General features: G+C 41.4%; 2 protein-coding genes across 4 annotated transcripts; both read left to right on the top strand.

The window, feature by feature from the left end:
- The first annotated feature begins 108 nt into the window (after positions 1–108).
- Positions 109–10,528, top strand: si:ch211-156j16.1 (uncharacterized protein LOC564557 homolog). Its single transcript, XM_031726480.2, has 4 exons — positions 109–596; positions 7,395–7,829; positions 7,971–8,079; positions 9,051–10,528. The coding sequence occupies exons 1-4, from the start codon at positions 533–535 to the stop codon at positions 9,055–9,057; spliced, it is 615 nt and encodes a 204-aa protein (XP_031582340.1). The 5' UTR covers positions 109–532; the 3' UTR covers positions 9,058–10,528.
- Positions 10,529–17,034: 6,506 nt separating this feature from the next.
- Positions 17,035–25,754, top strand: prdm2a (PR domain containing 2, with ZNF domain a). Of its 3 annotated transcripts, none has more exons than XM_031726402.2 (4): positions 17,035–17,168; positions 18,562–18,631; positions 19,341–23,608; positions 23,693–25,754. In XM_031726402.2, exon 3 carries the CDS (start codon positions 19,404–19,406, stop codon positions 23,574–23,576), a length of 4,173 nt encoding a protein of 1,390 aa, XP_031582262.1. In that variant the 5' UTR covers positions 17,035–17,168; positions 18,562–18,631; positions 19,341–19,403; the 3' UTR covers positions 23,577–23,608; positions 23,693–25,754. The 3 variants fall into 3 exon arrangements, with proteins under 3 accessions (XP_031582262.1, XP_031582264.1, XP_039460459.1); XM_039604525.1 differs by lacking the exon at positions 17,035–17,168 and adding an exon at positions 17,222–17,546; XM_031726404.2 differs by lacking the exon at positions 18,562–18,631 and having other exon boundaries at positions 17,053–17,168.
- The last annotated feature ends 455 nt before the right edge of the window (positions 25,755–26,209 follow it).

A 26,209-nucleotide genomic window follows, 5' to 3' on the forward strand; every position in this document is an offset into this window, starting at 1 on the left:
CCACCTTACTGCCCCTATCCAGACACCCTCCTCCCAATCCAACCTGCCCCTTGCTCCTCAGCCCGCCCAGCCCACCGCCACCACAACCAGTACCAGCACCCCTCCTCCACTCTCAGCCACTCACATGCACCCTCTTTTCGCTCTCCTTCCTGCCGTGTGCCATTCCTCCCTCTCTCTCTCTCTCTCTCTCTCTGCACTCACCCAAAGTGGCCAGATCTCTCCTCTCTTTTCTCTTGTCCTGTCTGCATCCCTCCACCACTCTTTCTTTCTCTTCCTCCACAGCGACCAGCCCGAGTCTGTTCACATTCACCTCCACAAGTTGAAAGGATCTCAACCCACCGCTTTGCCAAACTTCCTCCGGCCAAAGACTTTATTTTCATTCTTGACCTTTTTTGGGTCCCTCAACATTTTACTACCGTAGACGCCGGTTGGTGTGTGTCTGGTGTGTGTTACGTCTCCGGTGTTGTGCCCCTGGGGACGTCTCTGTGGGTTTTGAGCGGCGAGAAGAGCGGAGAAGAGTTTTTTTGACACCATGAAAGTTCAGCTGCTGCTCCTGTCGGCCCTTGTTGGCCTTTTGTGCGCCTTCACAAGTGCAAGTAAGTGAACTCTCAGCTATCACCATCCTACTGTTAGCACACTGTGTCCTCCCTCTCTCCCTCTGCCTCCATGTGCCCTCACCACACTACTCTTTGTCTGCTTTAATCCCTGCCGATTGAACAATAACACTTTGCAGGCTGGATTCAAATGGGGAGAAATGGTCCAGGTTTCAGTTGTGTTCATTAATAAGTTAATGCGATTGTTTGTGTACACACTAATACACAAGTGTTAAACACATACTCACATCTTAAACCTTTTTTTGTGTAATATCTAAGAATATTTTTTCTAGCATCTGCGGTTAATCCACCAAACTTGGCCAAAAATCAGATTGGAAAAGCGAAGGTGTTAATTTAACAAAGAGAAATCAGCTCATATGAATGCTCCGTGTTCATTTTAACAAATTACCTCATCCTGCTTTGCTGTACTTTTCCCTCGCTGTCACTCTGTTGTCTCCTTCGGAGGTCTGGACAGGAGGAAAAGTGTGGGGTTTTTTTTTTTTTTTTTTTGCAAGCATGGGGGGAAAAATATATATGATGTAATAGCAAGAAGCTCTGGTGCCTCGTGTCTGTAGTTTTCTTGGCACAGCCAAAAGAGAAGAAAGCAATATCCTTTGGAAGCGTCCCAAAAACTGTGGTCATGTGCAGGGGGGGGGCTGTAAACTGTAACATACACCGTACATATTTATCCCAAAGCCTAGCCTCTGCTTCCTCTCGTTTTACTCCTGATTCTCCTATTTCTCTCTCGCTGCACTTGATTTTGTTTTCTCCTTTTTCCCTCTGTTTTTTTTCTCCCCCCCTTCATCTGTGCTTTGTCTCGAGTCGTTCTCACAGCATGTATCATTTAACTTTCTGTCTTTCTTTGCCTTGCTTTCTTCTTTTGCCTTGACCAGCCACTCTCTGCCCAGTGGTTGTGGCTGAAGCCTGAGGAAAGTGCAGGGCAGGGCAGGGCTGTTTTGTGTCTATGTGAGTGTATTAATAGTGGGAGGCTCTATATTTAAGAGGGTCATATGGATGAGAGAGGAGCAAGAGACGTGATGAACTTTGAGAGCTGCCCCACCCTTTTTTACCCGTGTGTTGTTAGCATGTGCAGCACACCAGCCCTTGGCATTTACCCATCTTTGGTGGGGTAGCAAACTTTACCACTTAAAATATCCCCTTCCTTCTCCACCCCCAACCACCACCGTCTCTTAACAGCCCTTCAGCTTTCTCAGGCTGTCTCTCTTCCAGGTTCATGAGTGTAACCCTCAGATTTGGGGGAACACAGGATGCAAAAAAGCGGTGGGTCTATTGTTACAAGCTTTTCCTGGTCTGTGTGTCTGTCCCGTTTTATGGCGGGGTGTGCTTTTTCTTTTTTTTAACTGAGGAAGAAACCGCTGAAGTTTTTTCAGAAAATCTTCCCTGTTCTTGTTAAGAAAACAAAGGAAATCAGTCATTCCCCACTCATACCTCACAAATGGAGCCTTTCTTACTCCCATCTCCATCCTGTACAATCATCCACCACCGCCCTCTCGCTGCTACTCCCCCCGCCCTTCCCCTCGTCTCCTTCTTATAATGAGTTTTGTCTGCAGTTGCTTGGCCAGTAACATCCCATTCACATCTGGCCGCCGAAGGAAGAGGTTAATGCCCTTTGTCCGAGCCCGCTTGAAGAAATGACCCAAATGTTGCGCTTCTGTTCCAAGTATGAGACACGCGCGTAAAGACCACGAGGTCCGAGGATTCTCACACCAACTGAATCTAATTAGTAGAAGAAGAAAAAATGTAAAAAAAAATATCCCGCCACACTTCCAAAAATTTCCGTAAGGAGAAAGATTCATCTGTTTAAGGAAAGGGGAGGTGGAGACTGTTTTATCCCAGACCAAGCCCTTATCCTGACGAAACGGAGACAGTAGCAGCTCCAAAAAGATTAGAAAAAACACCAAGATTTATGAGCATATCCTCAACAAGTAAAAAGACACAAATGCCAGCCTTGCACTTCCTCTGTGAGACATGGAGAACATGAGAAAGGGAATAAAAGCCAGGATGTTCAGCATGATAATGCACCGTAACTTGTTTATTTGTGTTCCCTTCCATAGCGTTTAACATCACGCCTGTTCCAGTTCATTATCCTGTAGCAATGTAGTGAGAAACTGTAATGCCTGAGATTAAAGGCCAACTTGATGTAGTGCCAATTTCTGCTCCTGGTGATAGAGTCCAGATGGGACCTGCTGCATGTCTTTTTTATCTAAGTTAGAGTGGGAGGAGAAAAATACGAGTGGCTATACAATGAATGTGGACACGCATTCAACGCACATTGTGTTGCATCTGCGATAAGCCGGCTGAGAATATTCCACTCTTGCTTCAAAAGGTCCCCAGCGTGCACTGCATGGCACGACCCGGTGTTTTTAGAGATGACTCCCACTAGTTTAGCAGGGGAGTGTACGTCATGTGACATCTCATGTTGGTGTGGTGAGATGGGGAGGGCGTCTGTATCGCTCACATATTACTCCCTAAACACCATGAAAAAACATTCCTGAGATCCATAGATGAACACACTCCCTCACATCTCGTGCACAGATCTTTTCTGTCCCGCACAGGACTGTGAATTAGCAACTTACGTGCACGCGCGCACACACACACACACATGCAGCGGGCTTCAGTGACAGCTAATTGTGATAATAATGAATGGAAGCCTGTACTCCCACCTTTGCTGTCTCTGGCTGTATATTATTGTGTCCCTCCATCACTCTTTCACTCTCTCCAGAGTGTTTTTTCACTTTAATTTATATCAGTAAGGAGTGAACTTCCCCCCTCCATTTCTTTCTCACCTCATTTTGCCCAATTCCTTTACAGCTTTTCACTCAGCCCTTTTCTTCACCTCGCCCTCCCTGTCCTGTTATTTTTTTCTGCGTTTTTTAGGGAAATTGTGGAAACAAAATACCATGGTGGACCAAAACAATATATTAATGTATTAATGTAAGCTTAATGTAAGTAATAATTGTATTTTTTTTTTACTCTAAGTTAACCCTTTAATGCACAGGTTCACATACATGCACACAAACACAGGCACAATATTAACCCTTACTGCGTGAATGAAGGTTTTCGGGGCGTTGGATGTTTCAGGCATGCTTGACATGAAAACTGGTGCAAGGATGAAGAAGGTTTGAAAGGAAAAGGAAACTGCTTCCAGTTAGTGCAAAAAAAAATAGTTATGTAAATGAAAACTAACTGGAATGGGGAGGTTTTTTAACCTTAAAAAAGTATTAAAGTATATATAGATTGAGGAAATATCCTAGTTGGTAAAATTTGTTATTACAGCTTGCCTGATGAGGGGCTGATGGAGGTGTTTTTCAAGGGTTTGGATGTTTACAAGACTGTGAGTCAACTGCTTTCAAAAAGTTCTGTTTTAAAGTAATACCTATAATGATTTGCAGAAACTCTGCCACTGGCATATGCCCTCCACACAATAAAAACAGACTCAAACTGACCCTGAAAGTAATAAAAACGAAACTAAAATCGAACATGTGCAGAATGATAAACACTGAACTGAAATGAGCAGAGCAGCTCTGGAAACTAACTGAAATTTAACTAAATTAAAAAGAAAAAGTCAAAATTTAATCAAAAACTGAAACTCGTGAGAAAAAGCAAAGCTTCCAACTTTGCAGTCATCGTTTAACTGAGTGAGAGTCAGACTAAAACTAGTTGTAGAAACTGTAGCAGCGTCAGGCTTCCTGTTCTAAGTCTGACCATTTGCCCACTGAGGATGAACACAAGCTCACCTATGTGCAATACATACACGGGGTACATCTTGCTGTAAGCGGACACTCCATGTTCACAGTGAAATCAAGCACTCTAGACGGGACACGGGGTGCTCCCTGGCGTCTCACTTTTGAAACATGCCATTCCCTCAGAGCTCCCCCTCCACCCTTGCTGCTTTCCCTCCCGCCCCTCCCTTTCTCTCCCTCCTTCTCTTTCTCTCCAAGGATTCAGCCTTCTCAGCGGTTTCATCAGCAACAAACCTATCCTCAGGGAGTCTGGTTTATGAAGATGGCGATAGGGAAGAAGTAGATTAAAAGGAGAGGAGGGGAGAGTGTATGTAAGCCGTTAAAAGTCACTGTGTTACTCACTAATGCAGCTGCATTAACCCAGAAGGGCTAGCATGGTGGGGAGGAAATACTACTCAGAGCTAATTGTGGGAACTGTACACATAATGAAACAATTGGTAGTGGAGAATGAGGGAGTGATTACATGTAGCATAGAGCCACGCTCAGTGGAGCACAGACCATTTTATCATCGCTTACAGACGTTCCAAACAAACAGTCTGAGTCGCCATTAGTAAACCCCCTTCTCAATAGTCTTCCTCAGTGGGAACAAATGTTTTGTTATATTTACCCCCGCCTGTTGCTAATGAACACACCAGGCAGCACAGTGCTGCACCGGTTGGTAGACTAACCCCAGCCATTCAAGAGTTATTTTTACCCTGGGTAAAGCATTCTCTATTATTTCAGGTATTTAGACGAACCGGACAAAAACGGAGATGGAGAGAGCATGATGTCAGGAGCTAAGTTTGGAAGACTCGCACAGAAGCTCATTTTTGCTCTCTGCAGTAAGGAGGCTTTGTGCGATGAATAGCTTTAAATCGGTTTTACTTTTCCAAAGAAAAAGGCGCAACTTCAGGCCAGCAGCTTGTCAGTGGAAAGTTAGGCGCAGACTGTAATTTTGGTGCCACGCTGAAATCTACCTCCTTAATTTTGAAGCAGTGCTGTCCAGGCTAGAGTTTCAGTTGTGGCTGGGAGGATGTTGAACGTGGGGAGATGGAGCTCGGGTTATTGGTGGGAAATGATCATGTTGAGCCCAGGCCGGCTCGTGGTCCAGACCCTCATGAAAGAGGCAAAATAAATGCTAAATACATGTTTTTTACAGTTGGGACAAAATAAGAGCCTACCATGACACACAGATGGTCTTCTGAGCTCTGACAAAGTGCGTTTTAGATATTAAACATCAGTCAAGAAAACGTATGAAACTACAGAAATACAATGATAGAAAAACAAATGATCTCAGATGTTTTAAACTGCATATCATGTTTGGTTTTTTTTACCTTTTCAAAGAAACTTTCATGCTTTCTCCCTGTGACCCCACCCTCCTGTGACTGCACGGATTAAGTGTCTGATGGTTAACAAGCCTGCCTGCGCTCTGCTTACACATGCGGCAGTGGCTCCCTCCACAGGAAATAAGTCAGAGCATGTGGCATGCAAGTTCGCAAACACGAGGCCCTGAAGACACGATAGAGGGATGGGGAGGGGGAACAGAGGGAGGATGCATATTATATGAAGTCAATGGGTAGGGTGCGCATGCTGATACAGTGCTGATGATGGGAGAACCTGCATGAGACAGACGAGGAGCGTGAGAAGGGGGAAAGGTCAAGTAATGACATCATGTTGTGAGTGAAAAGTCTAAACATTAACCCTGTTTATTTTTTCACCCATCCCCGCAGACTGAGGCAGATCTGTTGTCCATTTATTTACTGATATTGGTATAAACTTCGCATTCTGAGTCGCAACGATAAAGTTTGTCATTGTCTTAGACTGGGTTTTGTTTTTTTTTTCCAGCGAGTAACAATGACTTAGATAAAGTGAAAGGCCACAGATAGGACGATTGAACTGAAACATTGCTGAATTATGCAATAAACAAGAATTTGGTTGTTTAGTGCTCTGAAGTTGCAAAGAAAACATTGCTTAAACAAACAACATTTAATGTCCACTTTTAAATGAGCTATCTTCTTGCTGAGTGTTGGATATGTACTAATGCGCAGGTTAATGATGAAGGTATTATGACATAAATACCAATATATCGGTATCTACATTTATAATTGGCCAGTAAATGAGAAACACCCTTCAACCATGAGTGTTGATGCTGCACGGTTTGTCCATTCTTCAACTTCCCTTTTGCGCACCATGTTTGGCACAACCAGCTGATCCACGCAGTCTGTCAGAGCGTAAACGAGTAATTTACTCAACTTGCTAAAACTGTAAAACAAGATTATTTTTCAACTGAATCGTGATATTATCTTAGTAAGCACTCTTAAATAACTGCAGATAATAAATGTTAGGGAAACCTGCTTGTGTTTTGTGTGTCTTCTCAAAGAAAGAAATATTGGCTGGAGTTTTTAAATGATCAAATATCAATATCAGTCTCAAAAATGTGTCAGGGTTCTTTTAAGTACACGCTCATGGTTTTAAAATCACCCATCCTGAATATTTAATGCTAGGGTCCATCAGGCTAATACTTAATGTTAACAAAAGCCAGATGTTTATCTGTCAGTATTCAAAGCGACATCTGCAACATGTCATTTTTCATCACTGAAAAGTTTGCGATCAGGTGGAATTGCATTAGCAGTACAACCCCAGTGCCTGGGTGCGTTTTACCCAGCTGCACCAAATACATCCTTTCTTGTTTTTCAAACTTGAACTTACTTTTAACTTAACTTTGGAAAAGATGTTTAACACATACAAAAAAGGTAATGGTTTGCTAAAAATGGTGACACTGATTCATCCAAATAAAAAAAACAAAAACAAAACAAATTATAATTTGATGAGTTTTGAATACTGGGAGATTTTCACAGTTAAATTAAAGAAGTCAGCAAAGACATCGATATCACAGGGAGAAAGCCAAAAATGACCCATTGAGAAAGCAGTCTGTGATAGTGAAAAAACTAATTTTGATAGATGGAAACCTGTGACCTGGGAGGCTTGGGTTAAACAGCTTTCTGCCTTGAATGTTTGGCCTGCTTGTGATCTTATATTTCTTATTTCCTCCCCCTAGATCCAATTACAGGCCCTACAGCACTTTACTCTACATCTGTGGCCATTACAGAAGGAGAAGACACACCTGGTGTTACTCTAGAGGCTGATCCTACCCTTGTTGTCACCGATCATCCTCCATCTGAACCAACAACGGTCCATTTCGAAATTGCAACACACATTTTCAATGACCATACGACTGTGCCTGTGCTTACAACCGAAGCTGAAGTCCAAGTCACTGAAGCTCCCAATACATCTACCCAATACGCTGAATATACTTCTGAGGAAACCACATCATCCACTGAGCAAGTATTCAGTGATCCCCAAACAGACGACCTCGCTGGGACAATGAGCCCTACTGGGACAGTGATCCCTGCTGCCACAGAGGGCACTGCTGAGAGAGTGGGCCCTGTTGGGACAGAAACCACTGACCTGATCATTGAGGAGGACACAGAAGGTGAGGAAAGTGTGGGAGAAAGGAGATGTCAGTTTGAATAGATATAATGGTGACAATTAATAAGTCTAACATACACTTAATAACCATTGCTGTTTAAATATATTAACTATGGATCTAAATGCACTAACTCTCATCTAACAGAAGCCCTGAGCTCTGGACAGATTGTGGGCATTGTAGTCGGCGCCCTGCTGGCAGTGGCCGTCATCACAGCAGTGGTGATTGTTGTCTTGAAGAGGATGGGCGAATACTCGTAAGTAACTCACCGCCGCATGTACATAAACACAAAGATTAAATCCATGGCAGTGTTACATAGACGTTGGGCACTGAGTCATCACTGAACCATCCAAGAATGAAGTCACATAGGAAAGAAAAGGTAACTACGAATTCTCCCAAACCAGCATTTCAATCAAAATTGTTCCTGAGCACATCTGAACACAGACGCTCCTTCCTGAAAGTAGATCAAGTCCATATGAAGTGACAGTTTTCTGTCCCCTGTGAACATATGATGATAATTACTGCTAATAATGATGGTGAATTTTTGTGTCACAGGTCTGCAAGGAACAAAAAGCCTGGCAGAAAGCAGAGTGTTATGGTCTTTGTAAAGTTCTCTATTTTACCCCTTCAGCTAATCATTTTAACCCCTCACACACCTATTTACAGCCGTCTTTTTCCCAAGAGCTACTGACAAGGCTCCATAGTTGTTCCTCTGTCTGCTGACATAGAGTCCCATGCTTCTAGGTGGAAAATCCAGCATTCATGGTGACAAGTGGCCTTAAAATGAGCTTGTTTGCTGACTTAGTATCGGTCTACATGGCCCATGGCGGTCAGCTAGACTGGTTTTGTGTTAACAACTTGATTTGATCCCTAGAAACACAGGGGCTTTGTGCATTAGAAACGAGGTTGCTAACCAGAGCAATCACCATCTGTTTGTTTTTTTAATAAGTTAACCAATAATCAGATTTTCTTTAGTTATTGTTCTGTTTGAAATTTAAAAAAAACAACTTTTTCACAGAAATTGAAAATGGTGTATTTTTTTAACTCCCTTCAACTTTTGAAGCTGCGTAATCTATGAATTAGACATAAAACCCAGCTTTGTTCACCATCTAATTTTACTTAACAAGTCCCCCGATGAATAAACTTTAAAATAATGTAAACCCTAACTGCCAATCATATAAAAAAATCTTTTCCATCTCTGACTGGATCTCTCTTTGTATCCCACAGACCTTGAGGAAAAAGCCAACAAAGCAGCGGGACCGTGCGAAGTTCTGGAAATTCTGAACTACTGAACTGTGACGTCATTTCTGATTATTAAAAACAAGCACGCGATGCCAGAACTAAGCAAACCTAACCAGCACTCTGGACTGTGTTACCAAAAGCGAGGGGCGAGGGGCACGGGGTGGGGGGGTTATTTTTTAATGTATATATTGCATGTATGTGAGACAAGAGGGGTACACGAGCCAAAATCCTCACCTGCCCCTGCAAACTTCCTGATCCCGAGGAGCTGTTAAAGAGAACAAAACAAGGTGACAACAGGATGTCAGGAAGAATTTCAGGCTTTTCGAATGCATTTTGTAGAAAAAAGACAAGACAGGGGTAAGTCCTCCACATAAGTAATATAGTGACTGACTTAGATTAATATCAAGAAAGAAAAATGACATAAAAATTAGAAATACTTACAAATCAAAGACATAAGGAGGCTGGGATTAGGAAAGAAAACAAGAAATACTGTTGCCAATTTTGCTGGATGTATATACAGTGCTAGATAAAGACTATACAGCATTCAGTTACTCATTTTCTCATATGTTGCACTTGCATAGGCTAGGTATTTGATATAATGGAATATGCAGTACACTATGTACAGGCAGCCTTAGGCTATTGTTGTGGCTAAAGCACCCGTGAGCACCAGTATAGAGTATGCTGTCATGCAGCCCCTAATATGCTGGCCAACTGGATGAAGCTTCTGGCCCTGGTGAGCTCTGAGGGTCATCAGACACGAAAAGACACCCCTCGTTTGCAAGAGTAACGTGACATTCTGCCCAGTTTAACACTTACATATAAAAACCTAATACATATCTGTGAAATTTAGCAGAAGGGTTTGTGCCACTGTCTCTGGTATTCTCTAGCTAGCTAAGAGGATTTTTTTATTTTTGGAAGTGCATTAAAAATGTGAATTGAATGTACTTTTAAACTGATACCCATTCCAAAACAAACAACTTGGCTTGTTGGCTTATAAAGGCTCGCACTTTTGGTTATCAGACATAGCAGTGACATTGTCTTGACAGTGCATCTGTTAATACCAGAACAGCCATCCAGTCCTTTCAGTTGACCTGACCCTAGATCGCATGCATAGGATGACAATTTATAATTGCACTTTGTTTTAGTGCAAAGTGTTTGGCAGTTATGCCTTTTTTTTTGCAAGAGTGTGTCACACGGATGTACAAATAATGACGTCTCGGCTTACCCCTGCTTGCTTTAAAAACGTATTTAATATGTGCACTGAATGAGTGGTGTAATATTTAATGAACAAGCTTCAGACACTGCAAATGTTTGCAACGATACGTGTCCCCCGTCCCACCCACCCCTTCTGCTTTGCTGCATATTATCACTTCTTTAATTTGTGCCGTCTGATTCGTTCGAAACGTTTATTTAATTGCAGTGCTTTTGGTCATATGGTTTCAATAAAAAAATTTAAAACACAATATTTTTTGTACTAAATTATTCTCTAAAAGCTGCCCTTTGTCTTTGGAAAATATCTCTGCACAGTCTTTTTTCTGTTTATTGTCCCGTTTGGATCCTATCAGTTACAGACGATCATATAGATGGCTTGGAAACGCCTCCGAGTGAATTTACTCTTTATCAGAACTTTATCCACTCTTAACTTGGAAAAATACTTGTGACAGTTAAAATCACATGACACTTATTTTCTGTTTCCACGTTCAAAATGCCAACGTTATTAACAACCCTCCCCGGGGGCAGTGTCCAACTGCCCACTGTGATTGGCCTGTTTAAGTAATGCTTCAGATTTTAAAAAAACAACAACCCAAAAACAGCCAGTATTAGCGAGCACACAAACAGAACCAAATATGGAGTACCATATGGCCTTGAATCATTGGGTCTGTTGAGCCCTCTGACAGTTAGGTGTGTTTTTTTGTGTCGTGTTGCAGGGCTTTTCATACGGTGCTGTTAAGCTGGGGCAAGGCTCCAACAGTAGGCTGTGAGCCGCACAGAGATGCTCTGTCTCTGGCAACCTCTCCTCCGTGTGGTTTTAGGCAGCGGCCCAACACCCACCACCCCAGCCTCTGCCCCAACGGCTACTTCATAACTCTCTTTAGCTCACTCTCTCGCCTCAGACTTCTGGGAACAATGGAGTCTTTTGAGAAGGGCAAATGGAGACCCTATGGGCTGTGGCTGTGAAGCTGCTCTCTTCTTCAGCAAGGGAGAATTCTGTACATCGCTACAGGGTGGAGTCACTTCCTGGGTGGGCCCCAGCCCTGATCATGTGCACTCACACACACACAGAGAAATAACAGAGATCTAAATCGCCAACTTTGTGTCAATGAACACATGTTAGAAGCATTATAACAGTCATCCAGCAGCAGAATGTCTCAGGGAAGGCAGCTGTTAAGATCACCAATCAAAGTGTGTCATTTACAGAGAGAGTCCAATTCAAAGTCATCATGACGCATGGTTGAAGCAGCACACGCAGGTCTGTGTGTCATCTGACTGTTTGTATGGCGTGCAGGCATAAATGTGAGCTTTGTGTTTGTGTGGGCACACTGCGTGCGTCTGGACTGTACAGGTTTCATATATTAACTAAATCCAAGTAATGTGGTCATCAGATTTTAGTCACTAGAAAAAGTCCCCCTCCCACTCCGCCTCCCCTTCCTGTACGCGTCTGGGGGGATAACTGAAAATCTGCCTGAGAGGAAGGAGGAAATCATTCGTCTCCAGCGGACAGATGGATACGGTGATATCTTTCGCTTAAACTTAAGACTGTTGGATGTGAGTTTGTTTTAGTGGCAGCCAGATCACTCCCGATCACTCACAGCTGACTGTGAGCTGACTGTGAGCTGCCTGTTTTTGCGACGTAGTCCACAAAGGAGAAAACTGATTATCTTTATTATTTGTGGGATCATGTTTGGCTCGGTCAGCAAAATGTAATCCTAACAGGACAACTGAAGCACAGATGGTATAACAATAAAAGAATTTCTGAATACAAGCCTGAAAATCAGCACCAGGCTGATTCGGTTAGATTGGCTGTTTACAAGTGAAGCTGCTTACCTTATATGGCCCCAAAAGGTTGATTCTGTTCATCTGGACGTAGCGTTTTCAGTGGCAGAAGCGTTTCGTCACTCATTGTTCATTCAGTGGGCTGCTTTCAGTTATTGTGCAAATGTACTGTTTATAAGGTTGGGGAAACCTGAGTCAGCTGAGACTGAATAAGTCACTTGGATGAGTGACGAAACGTTTCTCCCACTGAAAACGCTACGTCCAGATGAACAGAATCAACCTTTTGGGATTCACTTATCTAAATAGTTAAATAACCCAGCACGCCACACAGAAAGACTTGGAAAAGGAAGGGAACTAATAAAAGTGTTTAGGTAACATTAATGAGATTTACAGCTCTTTTTTAATATAAAATACTGTTAACATATAACAGCTTATTTTAAAAAAAGATGTCACAATACTGTTTATAATTGCGGGCAGCATGGAGGTTAACACGCTTGCCTTACAGCAAAAAAGGTCCTGGGTTCAACTCCACCATCTACCTGGGGCCTTTCTGTGGGGAGTTTGCATGTTCTCCCCCTTACCGGGTGGGTTTTCTCCAGGTACTCCGGCTTCCTCCCACAGTCCAAAGACGTGAGTGTGAGCGGTTGTTGTCTTTCTGTATTAGCCTCTCACAGCTTGGATAGTCTCCACCACCCTGCTACCCTGAACTGGATAAGAGGAAGGAATGGATGTTTATAATTAGTACTTACATGATACAGTCTTGCAGTAAAATGTGTTGTGGCAATGGCGCACAGGTTTCAGTTATCCTTACCTGACCACTAAATTTTTACCAGTAATTAGTTGAACTGGTTGGCTTGTTGCCCTGTGTTAGACTGGTGACCTACCTCTTGCCAAATGTCAGCTGAAACATGAGCGTACTCTCAGATAAGTGCCTGTGCATCTGCAGTGTTCATCTCTTGGAGTTGAATGAATACGATCCTACGGTTCACCAGTGTTCAGGGGTTTGTGATGTCATGAAAAAATGTCAGCCTATAGACCTTTGAGTGGCACAGACAGCTGGGCCCACGAGTGGGGGTGGAAAAGTAAAGAGAGGGTGCTCAAAGTTGAGTGACATGCAGAAACAGTGTGTGTGTGTGGTCAGATATATTATGGATTATGCAGGAGAAAACTGAATTTGCTTCCACAAAGAGGTGGAAATAGTAGAGCAGGTAGAAGATTGATGCTATGTGTGCCTTTATGAGTTATATATGTGTGTATGGTGTCTATATATACACAGCATGCTCCTTGATGGGGTTTAGTGTGACCTCTGAATGTGTGTTTGTATGCAAAAGCAAATCGGGGCTGTGATTTTGAAGGGCACATGCTTTATATGGACTTTAGGGGATTATTAACATGTAAGTGTGATGTGTGCAAGTACAAGATATAATACAGTGGGCTGGAGTTGTATGCACATGTGCGCAGGATCGAGTTTTTATGCTGCACAGTTTGTACTTGTGTGCGACATTTACATATTCTTCACTGAACATCTGGCATGCCACAACACGAAGCAATAAAATTTTTATTTGGTCCGAGTGACATGACATGTTGTCTGATTACAGGCAAGTCTTTGTCTGGGTGTGTGGCAAACATCTCCTATAAGAGACCCTTTTTTGTTTTCGTACCAGTGTTCTGCTCAGTAATCTGTCTGATACATGAGAATGTTGTAGGACACCTCTCTCTCTTTCCTTCTTTGTCTTGTATGATGGTGAAGGTTTCATTGTGCACAGTTTATTGGCACAAACTGGCTCCCGCTGCACAGAACACACTTTTTTTTAGTTTACTTTCTTAATCGCTCATCAAAAATATTAGCAAATGTTCAACCTTTTGACATAAAAAAATATTCTATTCTATTTTTTGACCATAAGAACTTAATACTCAACTTAATTTTCATACTCAACAGAGAATTTAATGACCTGAGTTACCCCGTAGACAGAGGTGTTGTTATTGTGGAAAAAAGCTCACCTCATCAGGATAGAAATTTTTCCTTTTATAATCAGGACCGCACTGTACAACTTTCATACGATTTGTAGTACTCAAACATTCCCAACAGCATAACATAGCCAGTGGATGCCCTAACTTTGGGGTCATTGACTGATTGAAATTATCATCAACATGTCGGAGAAGATCCTGAGAGCGGTACAGCAGTGAGTGTCTGCAAAACACATTGGTGCTTCTGTCATTGTTTGAGGCTTTATTTCCATCAGTGCTGTTGGTGATCTTGTCAAAACTGAAAACATGAACACAGAAAACTACTGTCAGAGTTTGATCCAACATGGAATACAATGGCTTCATTTTTTTTTTTAGCATGACAATGATTCAAAACACACTGCTGATGTAGTAAAAGCCTACCTGATAGAAAAACACACAGTCATGGTTTGTTATCACCAGACCCCAGACCTAAACATTACTGAAGGAATGTGAGATCATCTTGACAGAGAACAGAACAAAAGACAGCATCATCTAAAGAAGCCTGGAGAATTATTCACGAAGACTACTTACAAAAATTACAAGAAAGCTTGTGTAAGAAAGTTCAGACAGAGTAGTTTTTGGTCGTAACAAATACTGACTTTCAACATTGCTAGAATTATGCAAACTCTGTTTTTGGACAATAAATACACTGTATTTCCTTCCATATATATTTGCATTTTTTAATGAACTGCTCCATCTATTTCCCAGTTTTCTTGCAAAATATCAAGAAATGAGGGATGGATCAAGACTTTTGCACAGTAAATTTAACAAAGACTAACAGAAAACTGTATTTAACAGTAAAGGAAAAAAAAAAAATCATTTTTCAATAATTTTAGACTAGGATAATAGACTGCCTTACCTTATAGCTCACAAACTAGCTGTTACATTTACTATTGTCACATGAACTCATTTAAGTATCTCTTGTTTTAAATACTGTCTCCAAGTTTAAACCAATGAATAGATTCATGAAACATGTTTATCTTAAATGTATAAATTACAAAATCAGTTCACAGTTTAATCCGACTAAATTATTTTTCTTCCCCGATAAAATGTCTGGAGTGGAGAAAGTATAAACTCAGGGATACAAAAGCAACTTTAAAAACACACTTTATCTTTGTGCAAGTCAGCACACAGAAGGGGTTTTTTGTATAGTGTCACTGCAAAGATTTTCTATGTGTAAGCTAACATTTTTCCCTGAGTTAATAAAGCGATGATGTGACAGTACAGCTTGATCACTCATTGTGTTCTACACTTTATGTGCTCAGTCGCATTTTTATTTGCAAAGCTCATTTCCACATTTCCAACTGCTTAGCCATGTGTTTGACGTAGCTTCCAGGCACTCAGCACCTGCTTAGACGATGACTTGACAGATGTGTCTGACCAGCAGACTCAATTGGAAACTTCTCATTATAATTCCACATCTGCAATTGCCATCAGCTGTGAAAGGCATGCTGGAGCTCTGGGTATGTTTCGCTATGACAAGCTATAAATAAACATCATCATAGTTAACTTGCCATTAAATGAACTATGTGCCACCTAATGCAGTTTATCCCTAAAGAGCCACTGCATATTGGCTCACCATACCACACTGTACCAACTACTTCAGGTTTTCAAAGTTGGAGTATACAAGTGGGAATATAGAGTAGAAATGTATATATAATAGATGAAGCTTTGCTATTTATGATGAACCACCCCTTAAAACATATAAAATAAGAGACATGTCACGCATGTGCCATGAGAGCACCACCCTTGCTCTGCACAAGGAGTCTGGTGAACTCGTTTAGATGCTTTCAAAAACCTCTACGCTAAAGTGGACATGATGCCATGTGTCTGTCAGTGTAGGTGTGAGCTTAATATGAGCCAGTGCCCTGTCTAGTAAGGGAAAACAGAGAAGTGCTCAGTGCACATAGTCAAACTTCAACTTTCCAGCACTTTCCAGAATTCTGTTTTCTTGACACAACATGACAACTGTAGTGAAGGAGAGATCCTGAAAATAATGTACTAATTAAAGTGGAAACATCTATTTAACAGCTAACTATCAATGCAAGATGTAAACGAACCAAAAAAAGTATGTGCCTATTTACAGTCCATCCTTAGAAACTTTTTTGTAAACAGTTATATTTATGCGTTCATCCCTTATGTGTTTATCCATTAAAAACTGAAATTACGCTTCTACTAAACACTGTTAGAACTGGGATGAATTACTCATTCTAAATGTCTAAAAACGCGCTGGTCCTACGGTAAATTATCAAAGTTTCAGAATTACCCACATGGAAGGTGCACCAGAGCCCATAGAGTTGAGTATATGCCGCCCTCTACAGGTCAAATCCATACACTGCACTGACTGTTCTTTTGTTTTTTGTTTTTTAAGAAATTAAAATATCCCCTGTTGTTATCATTCATTATGAGATTCAGCAAGATTGAAATGGCCATTATGCCCTTTCACTCTGGAGGTCAGATGCCAGCACATTATTCAAAGAGGCTGTTTGGTACCACTGTGTCTTTTTGTAAATATTGCACTCTGATCTGGCCATAAGAATATAAGAAGGAAACTATGAGTACCAAGCGCTGAGAGAAGAGCACTCGAAACAGTGCGCAGGACCCTCAAGCTCCCAGGCCTCCGGTTGAGGACCAGAGGAGCCGGGTAATTTTTTTCAAGCTAGCAATTACAATAATAAAATAAATAAAAAAATATATAAACAGAGGATTTCTCACACCTCACAACCACAAACATGAAGATGGGACTTTGTGTAATTTTTTTTTTTTTTTTAAAGATTAAAAGTCAGTAGAACTGGAGCTGTATGTCTAACATTTATTTTAAAAATAACTGAATACGCTCCACATTAATATTCACATTTAAATCTGAAACGACAGTTTGGCTGCCTCTCGCTTATAGCGTGTATGTGCTTTTGCTTTCAAGTTTTTTATGGGCTTTAACAAGACTGCTTTTGATTGGACCAATTTTGACATCCATTTTGTCTGACCAATCAGAAAGCCAGAACCTTGTTGGTGCATTAAGGAAGGGGAGAAAATACAACTGTCTACAAGCAGCCCAAGAGGAATATTAGAAGTCCATCTACGGCGGTTTGTCTGCAAACACGAGTATGTACGCGAAACCTTTAAGTGCACTTTCACTTTGACTTATTCTTAAAGGTTATGTCGCGAACTCGACGATAAATTTAGCCAGGGCTTGCGAGCTAGCATTCATGCTAGCAGCATATCGTTAATACTTTAATGGACGATAACAGCTGATTTCTCTCACTTTGCTGACAGAGCCTTGTCACGAGACCTTGGCACTTACACGTGCATAATTTGCAAGCAACTTTCTTGCATCCTGGGGGTAGTTAAATGTGTGTACTCGAAAAGTGAGTTGACCTTTCAGTGGACGAGCTAGCAGCCTGTGTAGCAAAACAGTAATGTGACGACGTGTTGTGTGACCAGTTAGCAATGGTGCAAGGACGGGGAGCGTCATCAAACCAGGTGAAGCAGATGTGCGCGAACGCACTCCAAAGATATTCCGAATTACAATTATAGGAATATAAAATATTCACAAATATGTGTTATAATTACGTTTTACGTCATATATGTATTAAATAAACGCGTTTCAGCACATTTTTAATGAATATCCTAATTGAATGTTTGGAAACTGCCTCTAATTATTCAGTGCGCAGGCCCTTGAATGGTGCTGGAACAGTTTGGGTTTTGTGAAAACGGCACGATTTTGATATATTTGTGCTACAAAAACGCACCACGGGATTATCTGCAATATAGGATAAATAGTCTGTGCATTAGTGAGTTTTTGTTTACGTTTCCTCTTCTCGGTGCAAGTGCGCTAGTAAACCAACAGTGATGCTGAATGAATAAAAAAACGTTTCAAACGGGAAAACTGTTTAAATAGACGTAACGCTTGAGTTATGCTAATTTTGATGCTGTTTAGTGGGAGTGCAGTCCTAAGAAGCTACGACAAATCAGGGACACGATGGGCCTGCCATTTTGTTAAACCAAGAAGAAGATGAATGTCCAAATGCACCAATTTATTTCTCAAATTAAAAGCAGGAAAAACAAAAGCTGTGCGGCCATCACCAGGTGAATTGAATGTAATAAGTTTAACAGGTAATTTAAGGCACCCAGGTTAAATGAGGTCATCACAGACAAAGATTAGGAGTATTTTTGGACTTGTAATTGAAATTAAACATTTACAGAAAATAACTTTGACATGGCAGGTTTTTTCCTTAAGTGTCTTTTATCTTATGTTGCATTTGATGCTTCATGATCCTTCTCACATCAGCACAGCTTAACAAGACATCCAAATCATAGTCAGCAGTCAGTAAGCCAGAAAGATAAAAGCGTACAGCTCAACTACTCTCATGCCACTTCTGCTTACTTTGATCACTTCTCTCTTCTCACCCATTAGCAGTTTGAGTTTGTCTGTCATCCAGTGTTATGGAACTGGCTTGATAGTTTTTCTTCCGTGTGTTTTGTCTTCTTCCATCAGAAAGAAAGAAAGAAACTCAGTGCATTCATCTGCTAAGGAAAACATCTGCTCTGTACTAAACGTTAAAATGGTAAGACGCTGCAATTCCTTTGGGTTTTATTTTACAAAAACGGTGCCCTTGAACGCTCTCTTTTAATTTTAATCCAGAGATGCTGCAATATTAGAGAGTGAACCTCAACAGTCAGAGCACCCCTGATCTGCAAGCAGCTGGCAACATTTGAGAGGATATTCTAGTGATGACTGATCTAGATATTATTTTAATTATATGTCGTCTGTCTGTTTTGTCTTTTAATACTTTTGAATCCACAAGGGATTTCCATGGTTGGAGTTATGTACGGTCCAATACTATTACAATATAATGCATCTGAATACCCTGATTGTTAGTAATAATGCTTCTCTTGAGGTAAATCAGGTGTTGGCAATTTGATGTGTGTTTATTAATAAATAAAAAACACAACAATTTCTCTTCAAGAGCTTTAAATCTTTAAAATTGAAATGACAGATATGTCAAGCAGAAGTTAAAGGGATCTGCTATGCTATCTTAATTTTTGTCCAGTGTATACTGTGTCTGAGGTCCATGTTCATATTAAATATGGCCAAAGTTTCAAATAACAAGAGCCAAAATCTCATAGTTCAGACCACATTAAACACTCGGTTTCCAACTGCTTTTATCTATTTTTGGCTGTGTATGGTGTCAAAGAGGAGGAATCTCCCTCATATGGTTTTGTCAGCCATATTTACTGTCAATATACCTTTATTTTTTTCCTTCTTTTCAATAGGTGTGACAACTGCCGAAGTTTTGTCACAGAAATACTTAGAATTGGATCAAGACATCACAGAAGATGGAGCACTCTCCTCATGTGTACATACCAGAATTTGGAGGCAGTGAGGAGATAGGGGAGGAGGAAGAAGAGGAGATCTACCAAGTCGACTCCAACATGGAACCTGACATGATGAGGTCTCATTACCAGGTTGAGAGAGATGGGAGCTCTTTCCCCTGTCAGCACTGTGAAAGACAGTTTGCCTGCAAGCAAGCCTTGGAAAAACACATGGAGGTCCATGCTTTGGCTAATGATGAGGCACATTTATACAAAAACAACGCAAACAAATTGTCTTTTCCGTCAAATATAAGTCAGCTGCCGCATGAAAAGTCAAATGCTCTGGATTCAGAAGATTCAGTCACGCAGCTTCATACATCATCCACGACTGCCTCTAGTACTTCTCTTTTGTCAGCTGGAGATCTCACTGATCAGCCACACACATCAGAAGCATCAGAGGGGCATCATGCGTGCAAGTACTGTGAAAAAATATTCACAACCCACACCAACAAGAGACGCCATGAGCGTAGAGTTCATGAGAACCAGCTGCAGCTCACACATGTGGAAAAAGCTCAGCTGCCTCAAGAGGAAAACCTTCACAGAACAGTCAGTGAATCATCTCAGCAGCAAACACAGCTTGGTGACAATACACCACCTGCAGCTGTTGTGGAGAATGAAGGGGAACATGAAGAACATTACATGTTAGATGTCTCTAGCAATATTTCAGAGAATCTGAGTTTTTACATTGATGGAAAGATAGTGTCAACAAGTACAGTCAGTAACTGTGAAGCAGCTGAGGTCCATTCTGGGTCTTCGACTTTAGTTGGACTGGATGCTCTGATTCTGGACCCTGCCCATATCAGCCAGGTATTAAATGCAGATTCAGTTATAAGCAAGGAAATACCTGGTCAACCACTTGCCAAGAGGAGAACTGCAACACCACCTCTCCTACCACAAATTAAAACTGAATTGGAGTCTGAGGTAGTTGTGTCTTCATCTTCATCATCACTTGTATCTTCGTTAATAGAGAATTTACTTCCTCAGAATACAGAGTCTACAGTTGTGCAGAAAGAAAGAACAGTGTTTCTGTCGCCAAAGCTAAAACAGCTCCTAGAGAAGCAGGATGGCCTTAAACCGACACTTGCACTCATTACAGATGGCCAGAAGCCATGCTCACCTGTCTCTATCTCTGTCCTACCTTCTGGAACAGGAAAGTTTAAGAGAAGAACTGGCTCTCCAACAGGCTCTCCACAACAGACTCCAACATCTAATGAAGAGTCATCATTGTCAGATCCGGGAGATTTCGATACTGTAAGTACAGGGCAGATGGAAAACCAGCATAGTTCACCTGTGAACCAAACAGTCAGTGACAATGATGACGTTACTCCATCCGTAACGGAGACAGCAGTAAAAGCTGTTTTGCCAGACAACTGGCCCCCTGTGACAGGCGGTAATTCCTGTAACCAACAACCTCTGGATCTTTCTAATACAGTCAAAAGACAAGAGGATGTAGCTTTAGCTAATGCTGTGCTTGATTTGAGTTTGCAAAAAAAGAGCCTTTGTGAATCTGAAACTATGTCAAATTCAGGTTCACAGGCTTTTTCCAATGAAGCAGAACAAAAAGCAGCGATAGAAAAATCCTTGATAAAAATCGGAGACCAAAACATAAGTCTTGCAAATTCTGAGGCTCCTTTAGTCACAGACTTCACCATAGTAACGGGTTCAAACATTGTGACCCCAGTTGAGCCTGTTGCAGATGGACTTGTCTATGGACTTACCCTACCCCACAGTTCTCTCACGCCATCATCTGCCTCCTTGACTCCTGTCGCCTTGCAACCAGCTTCACCATGCACTATAGCATTTGCTTCCCCAGCTGCACACACCATGCTCCCTACTGCTCCTTCATTAATCACAGTTTTGGCACCACCGCCACCTATCTCCACCGCTTCGAGCCAACCAATCCAGGTATTGGGGCCAAATATAACTACTGAACCCTTGGTAATCTGCACAGAAAATGCATTAAATTCTTCTGAGAGTGATTTAACGCCTACATTTGCAACTACAAACTCTGCAAATCTCATCACACTTTCCCAACCACTTGACCCAACACTAAATTTACCTGGCCATGTGTTTCTTACTGATCAAATAGCTCTCAACCCACCAATAGTTGATTCAGCACCTGTCACAGAAGTGCCGTTCACACCCACTGTAACTTTAAGTGATTCCCTACTCAACTCTTACAACATTGCCAGTAACACTGTGTTAATAGAGTGTACAATAGCTCTTGAAGCCCCAGGGAATGTAGTTCCTGCTGCAATTACCTTACAAGAAAATACAGCTGAGCCTCCAGCACCTACACAGATGGTTGTTAATCACATAGAACAGCAACAGATTGTATCTGTTCCCAGTGCTCAAACTGTGGAACCCACTATTCTTGTGTCCTCCATCGCAGAATCGGTAACTCTGTCCACTTCCACCTCAGTGGTATCAGACTGTCCTCCTCTGGGTGAGTCAAACTCTGACCCGGAGCCTTCAGTTGGGACAGGGCCACCAACCACAAAACCTGAGGAAGCCACTGACAGTTCTGTTTCCGCACCTGAAATCTCATCTGAACCTGCTCTCTCTCCTGAGAAAGTTCATGAAGATGATGATCCAGAAAATGATGTCCAAGAGCAGACATTCACCAAAAATTTCATCTGCAATGTGTGTGATAAGCTTTTCCATTCAATGAAGGAACTTAGTCATCATGTGGCTGACCACGCTGATGACTGGCCCTACAAATGTGAGTTCTGTGTGCTGCTCTTTGGCAAACCCTCTGCTTTACTTGATCATCGATCAAGCCTCCACGGTGTCGGGAAGACTTATGTTTGCAGTGCTTGTACAAAAGAATTTGTCTATCTTTGCAATCTGAAGCAGCATCAGGAAGAATTGCATCCAGGCCAGCAGTGTACTCATACAGAAGAAGAAAAAGGCAAACTAAGACCTCAGAACTACAACAATTCAGCTAAAGTCAGCACAGATGCTTCAGGACCTGAAGCTCAAGGGGAACTCAAGAAATTGGTGAAAAAGGAAGAGGGTGAAGTAGACGTGAGTTCTGAAGAACTGTTTACAACAATTAAAGTCATGGCTTCAGATGGAGGCAAAATCAAAGGGCCTGATGTTCGTCTTGGCATTAACCAGCACTATCCCAGCTTCAAGCCCCCTCCATTTCCTTACCACAACAGATCACCTGCTGGTTCGTTGGCTTCAGCCACAAACTTCACTACACACAACATCCCACAGACCTTCAGTACAGCCATTCGGTGCACCAAATGTGGAAAAAGCTTTGATAACATGCCAGAGCTCCACAAGCACATCTTGGCTTGTGCCAATGCCAGTGATAAAAGGCGATACACACCCAGAAAGAATCCCATTCCTCTACGCCACTTTGCAAAATCTCAAAATGGAGTGCTGTCTACTACCAATTCTACAAATGGATTAAATGCTTCAAACAGAGTCAGTCAGTCAAACAGGTCCAAACCTAGCCAGGAACCACCTGTAAAGTTCAAAGTACTTAACAAAAGGAAGAAAAAGTTTGCCCAAAGGGTCATGCCGCAGAGGAACAAGTCCGTGCATTCATCAAATAAAATGTCACCTGCACAGGTGGGTGAGCAGCAGGAATTATTTGTGTGTCCACACTGCAGCAGGGAATTCACAATGCGTCGCAGCAGAACCAAACACATGGCTGTTTGCCCCAAGAAACCTAAAGAGGTAAAGAAAAGGAAAGAATGTGGGATCTCTGTGACGAAGGAAAACGATGGACACTTGCATAGAGGGGTTCCTCATGGCGAAGAGCAACAACAAGGCTCACCTCCACATAAAACGAGACTCCAGACGTCCGCCTCTGCAAAGAGGCCTGCCATCCTACCAGTGCAAACTGTCTTTTCAAGCAAAAGAAGTAAAATCATTATAAAAGAGAGCACGCAGCCAAAACAAGAGACACCCACCTTGAATGAGCTTCCCATTGTTCGCACTTTTAACCCCTCCATGCGGCAGTATAGCAGAGTGCAGCACAGCGTCAAAGGAGTTCCCATTAAAATAACTATTGTGAAACCTCGGCAGACTGCACCACAGAAGGAGGGGTTGCCTCCCACCCAGAGGAGAGAAGAAGCAACCGGATCCGTTACCAGCAGTGCTAAGCAGAGCGCTTCAGCCTGATGACTACACAGCAGGCGATTGGGGATCAGCAGGTAGCAAACATAGTAGCACATGTAGCTTGTGTGTAAGTTCTCGGCACGGCTGTCTTAAGAAATCTGTTTTATTTTTATTCTCAGGACTCTGCTGTATGGATCTCCTTCAGTGACTTTAAAGGGAGAAAACTGGTAACGACACTGTAAACCCAGCAGACTTGTAGGCTGCAGAATACTGTATAATAAACTGAATTCAGGACACTTACAACAGACCATGAAGGATTCTGCAGTGAGTAGGTTTGTGTATAACCAAGTCTTTGAATGCTTTTGTAGTATTTTTGGAGTTTTGTAGAGTTATCCTTCATTGCAGAAACTTTCTGTCAACGGCTTGGATTTGCACTTGAAGTTAATCTGACTGCTACATGTCACAAACTGAAGAGGAAGTGGGGAAAAACTGAGCTGGAAGGGCTGCTCTGCTCATTAGGTTAGACGATGGCAGGTGGCAATCATTTCCCGCATGCATTTGCACTTTTTCTTAACTGTTGTCTGTGGCCTTTTGGTTTAAACTCTTAATGCATGCTGTCTGTGAGCTTGTGATTTAAGTTGCATTCATTTAGGATGGGTTTGTTTTTTTGTTTTTTTTTGATGCAGTTAGGCCTTAAACACTGCCTCTGATCATTTGTTGGCCTGTTAGGAAGTAACCAGTGTAAGTACACAGAAGACATGCCAGAGATAAGAAAATGTAAATGTGTATGATTGTGTCTGAACTACAGAATCATACAAAACCATAGTGTAATGTAATACTGGTGACAAGCATCATGATAAATTGCAACTATGGATTTGAGCAGCGTCACTTAATACTTGGGAAAGTCTGTTTTTCATCATGAGAATGTAAGATTAAGTTGTTGTAATGCTACAGCATTTTAAGTACAAAACCGTATTTTGTCATTGGCCCAGCTGCTACTGTATATACATGTATGGGAGTTCTCCTAATAATGCTCTATGTGCCATCTAATGTATATGATATGACTAAATGTGTCATAAAAGTGGTGAAAACAAGTATTCGGTGTTTCCCAAGTAAAGAATTTACCTAGGTGGTTCACCCAAATACAGTCACCATCACTTACTGTAGCTCAATTTGCATATTCAGACCTTGCAGAAGTTGCTTTGAAATATTGCATTGATGTGACATTTCTTGTCATAAAAACAAGATAAAAAACGTCCCTGGAAAGCTTTTGCTTGAGAACGCAACGCTACCTTTGCAGCCGTTTTGAATGTGTGACACCACAGATAAATTCTTAATGTCTGGGGAAGCTCTGCAGTTTGGTGAATTTACAGCGCACTCCCAAACAGAAATACATTGCTAATATTCTGATGCACCACTGCTGGCTTTACATTTAACTTCATGTCTGGAGAACACTGACAGAGCCGATCTTTGTTTTGGCTTCACTATCTTAATTTGCTGACCTGATTTTGCACTTATTTTACAAATGCTTGCTTTTTTGTGTTTTTGTTCTTTCTTTGTAGCGTTGGCCCCACTGAATGTGCAGTCAGTTAAGATATTTCCATCTGTAACATACAAGCATTACATCATTGCTTATAATCTGTGCAGCAGTTGTCAACAGTTTAATGTGTGAAGTGCGTAAAATGAAGTCCAACATGTATCAATCACAGTATGGGAATATGATCATTTTTTGGTTGGTTTTTGTTTTGTTTTGTTTTTTTGCTTTTTGTGCAGCAAACCTGTAGTGGCATATAAAAATGTTTGTGGCGTCATATCAGTAAAGTATCTGTTTATTTAAAATTTTCTAAGCTACTAGTTTGCACCAGTGCTATACAGGGTAGTAATTGCGTTATGACTGAACTGAGTGTTATTAATTTGCTCAAACTAAAACTTGACAATGGCCTGTATCTGAGGGACAGTAATGGTACTTATACATTTTTGACTTTCAAACTCATTATTGATAATATTGCTTTCGTTCAGAAAGTCTTCAACATGTTGGATGTACAGAACGGTTTGGGAGACTGTTATTTTACTGTGAAAAGTGCTTGTAGCATTTCGTAGTGTAAATTGAGTCATGTATATTTATTAATAATTTAAAAATCATGTTATCAGTCTTTGAACAATTTCTCTGTATGATTTGCACTAAAGTTTTGTTTTGTTTTTCGAGCAAGTGTTCAGAATAAATTGAGAATATTAAAGCTTTTTCTGGAGTCTATATGAAACTTTATCTAATGGATCAAGTTGAGTTTAAAGAGTCCCAGTAAAGACCTGCAGCCTTTGGATTGTGTTCTGAAAATGTTCTACAATGGCCAGCTGGTGGCACACTTTCCTTACTATAACTTCAGGAATGGCAGCTAACTGAGGAGAACGGTAGATAATAATGTAATACCACTGCATCTCTACCACACTACCACATTCTGTTTGAAAAATCCATTCATGTTTTTCTGCACTCTAAAAGAGGGAGAAGTGGGGGGGGGACTATTCGTCTCTGGTGCATGGAAGAATATCCACAGTTCCCATCCTAGGACCCAATTCTTGAAAAAACAGTTATGTAGTATAGCATTTTTAATTTTGCAAGATATATAATCAACAGGAGCAACACTTTTGCAACTCACTACCAGCTTCTATCATTTATTCACATACACATTCTTCATACT

This window comes from Oreochromis aureus, linkage group 20 (assembly GCF_013358895.1).
Source record: "Oreochromis aureus strain Israel breed Guangdong linkage group 20, ZZ_aureus, whole genome shotgun sequence".
In the NCBI taxonomy this organism is placed as follows: Eukaryota; Metazoa; Chordata; class Actinopteri; order Cichliformes; family Cichlidae; genus Oreochromis; species Oreochromis aureus.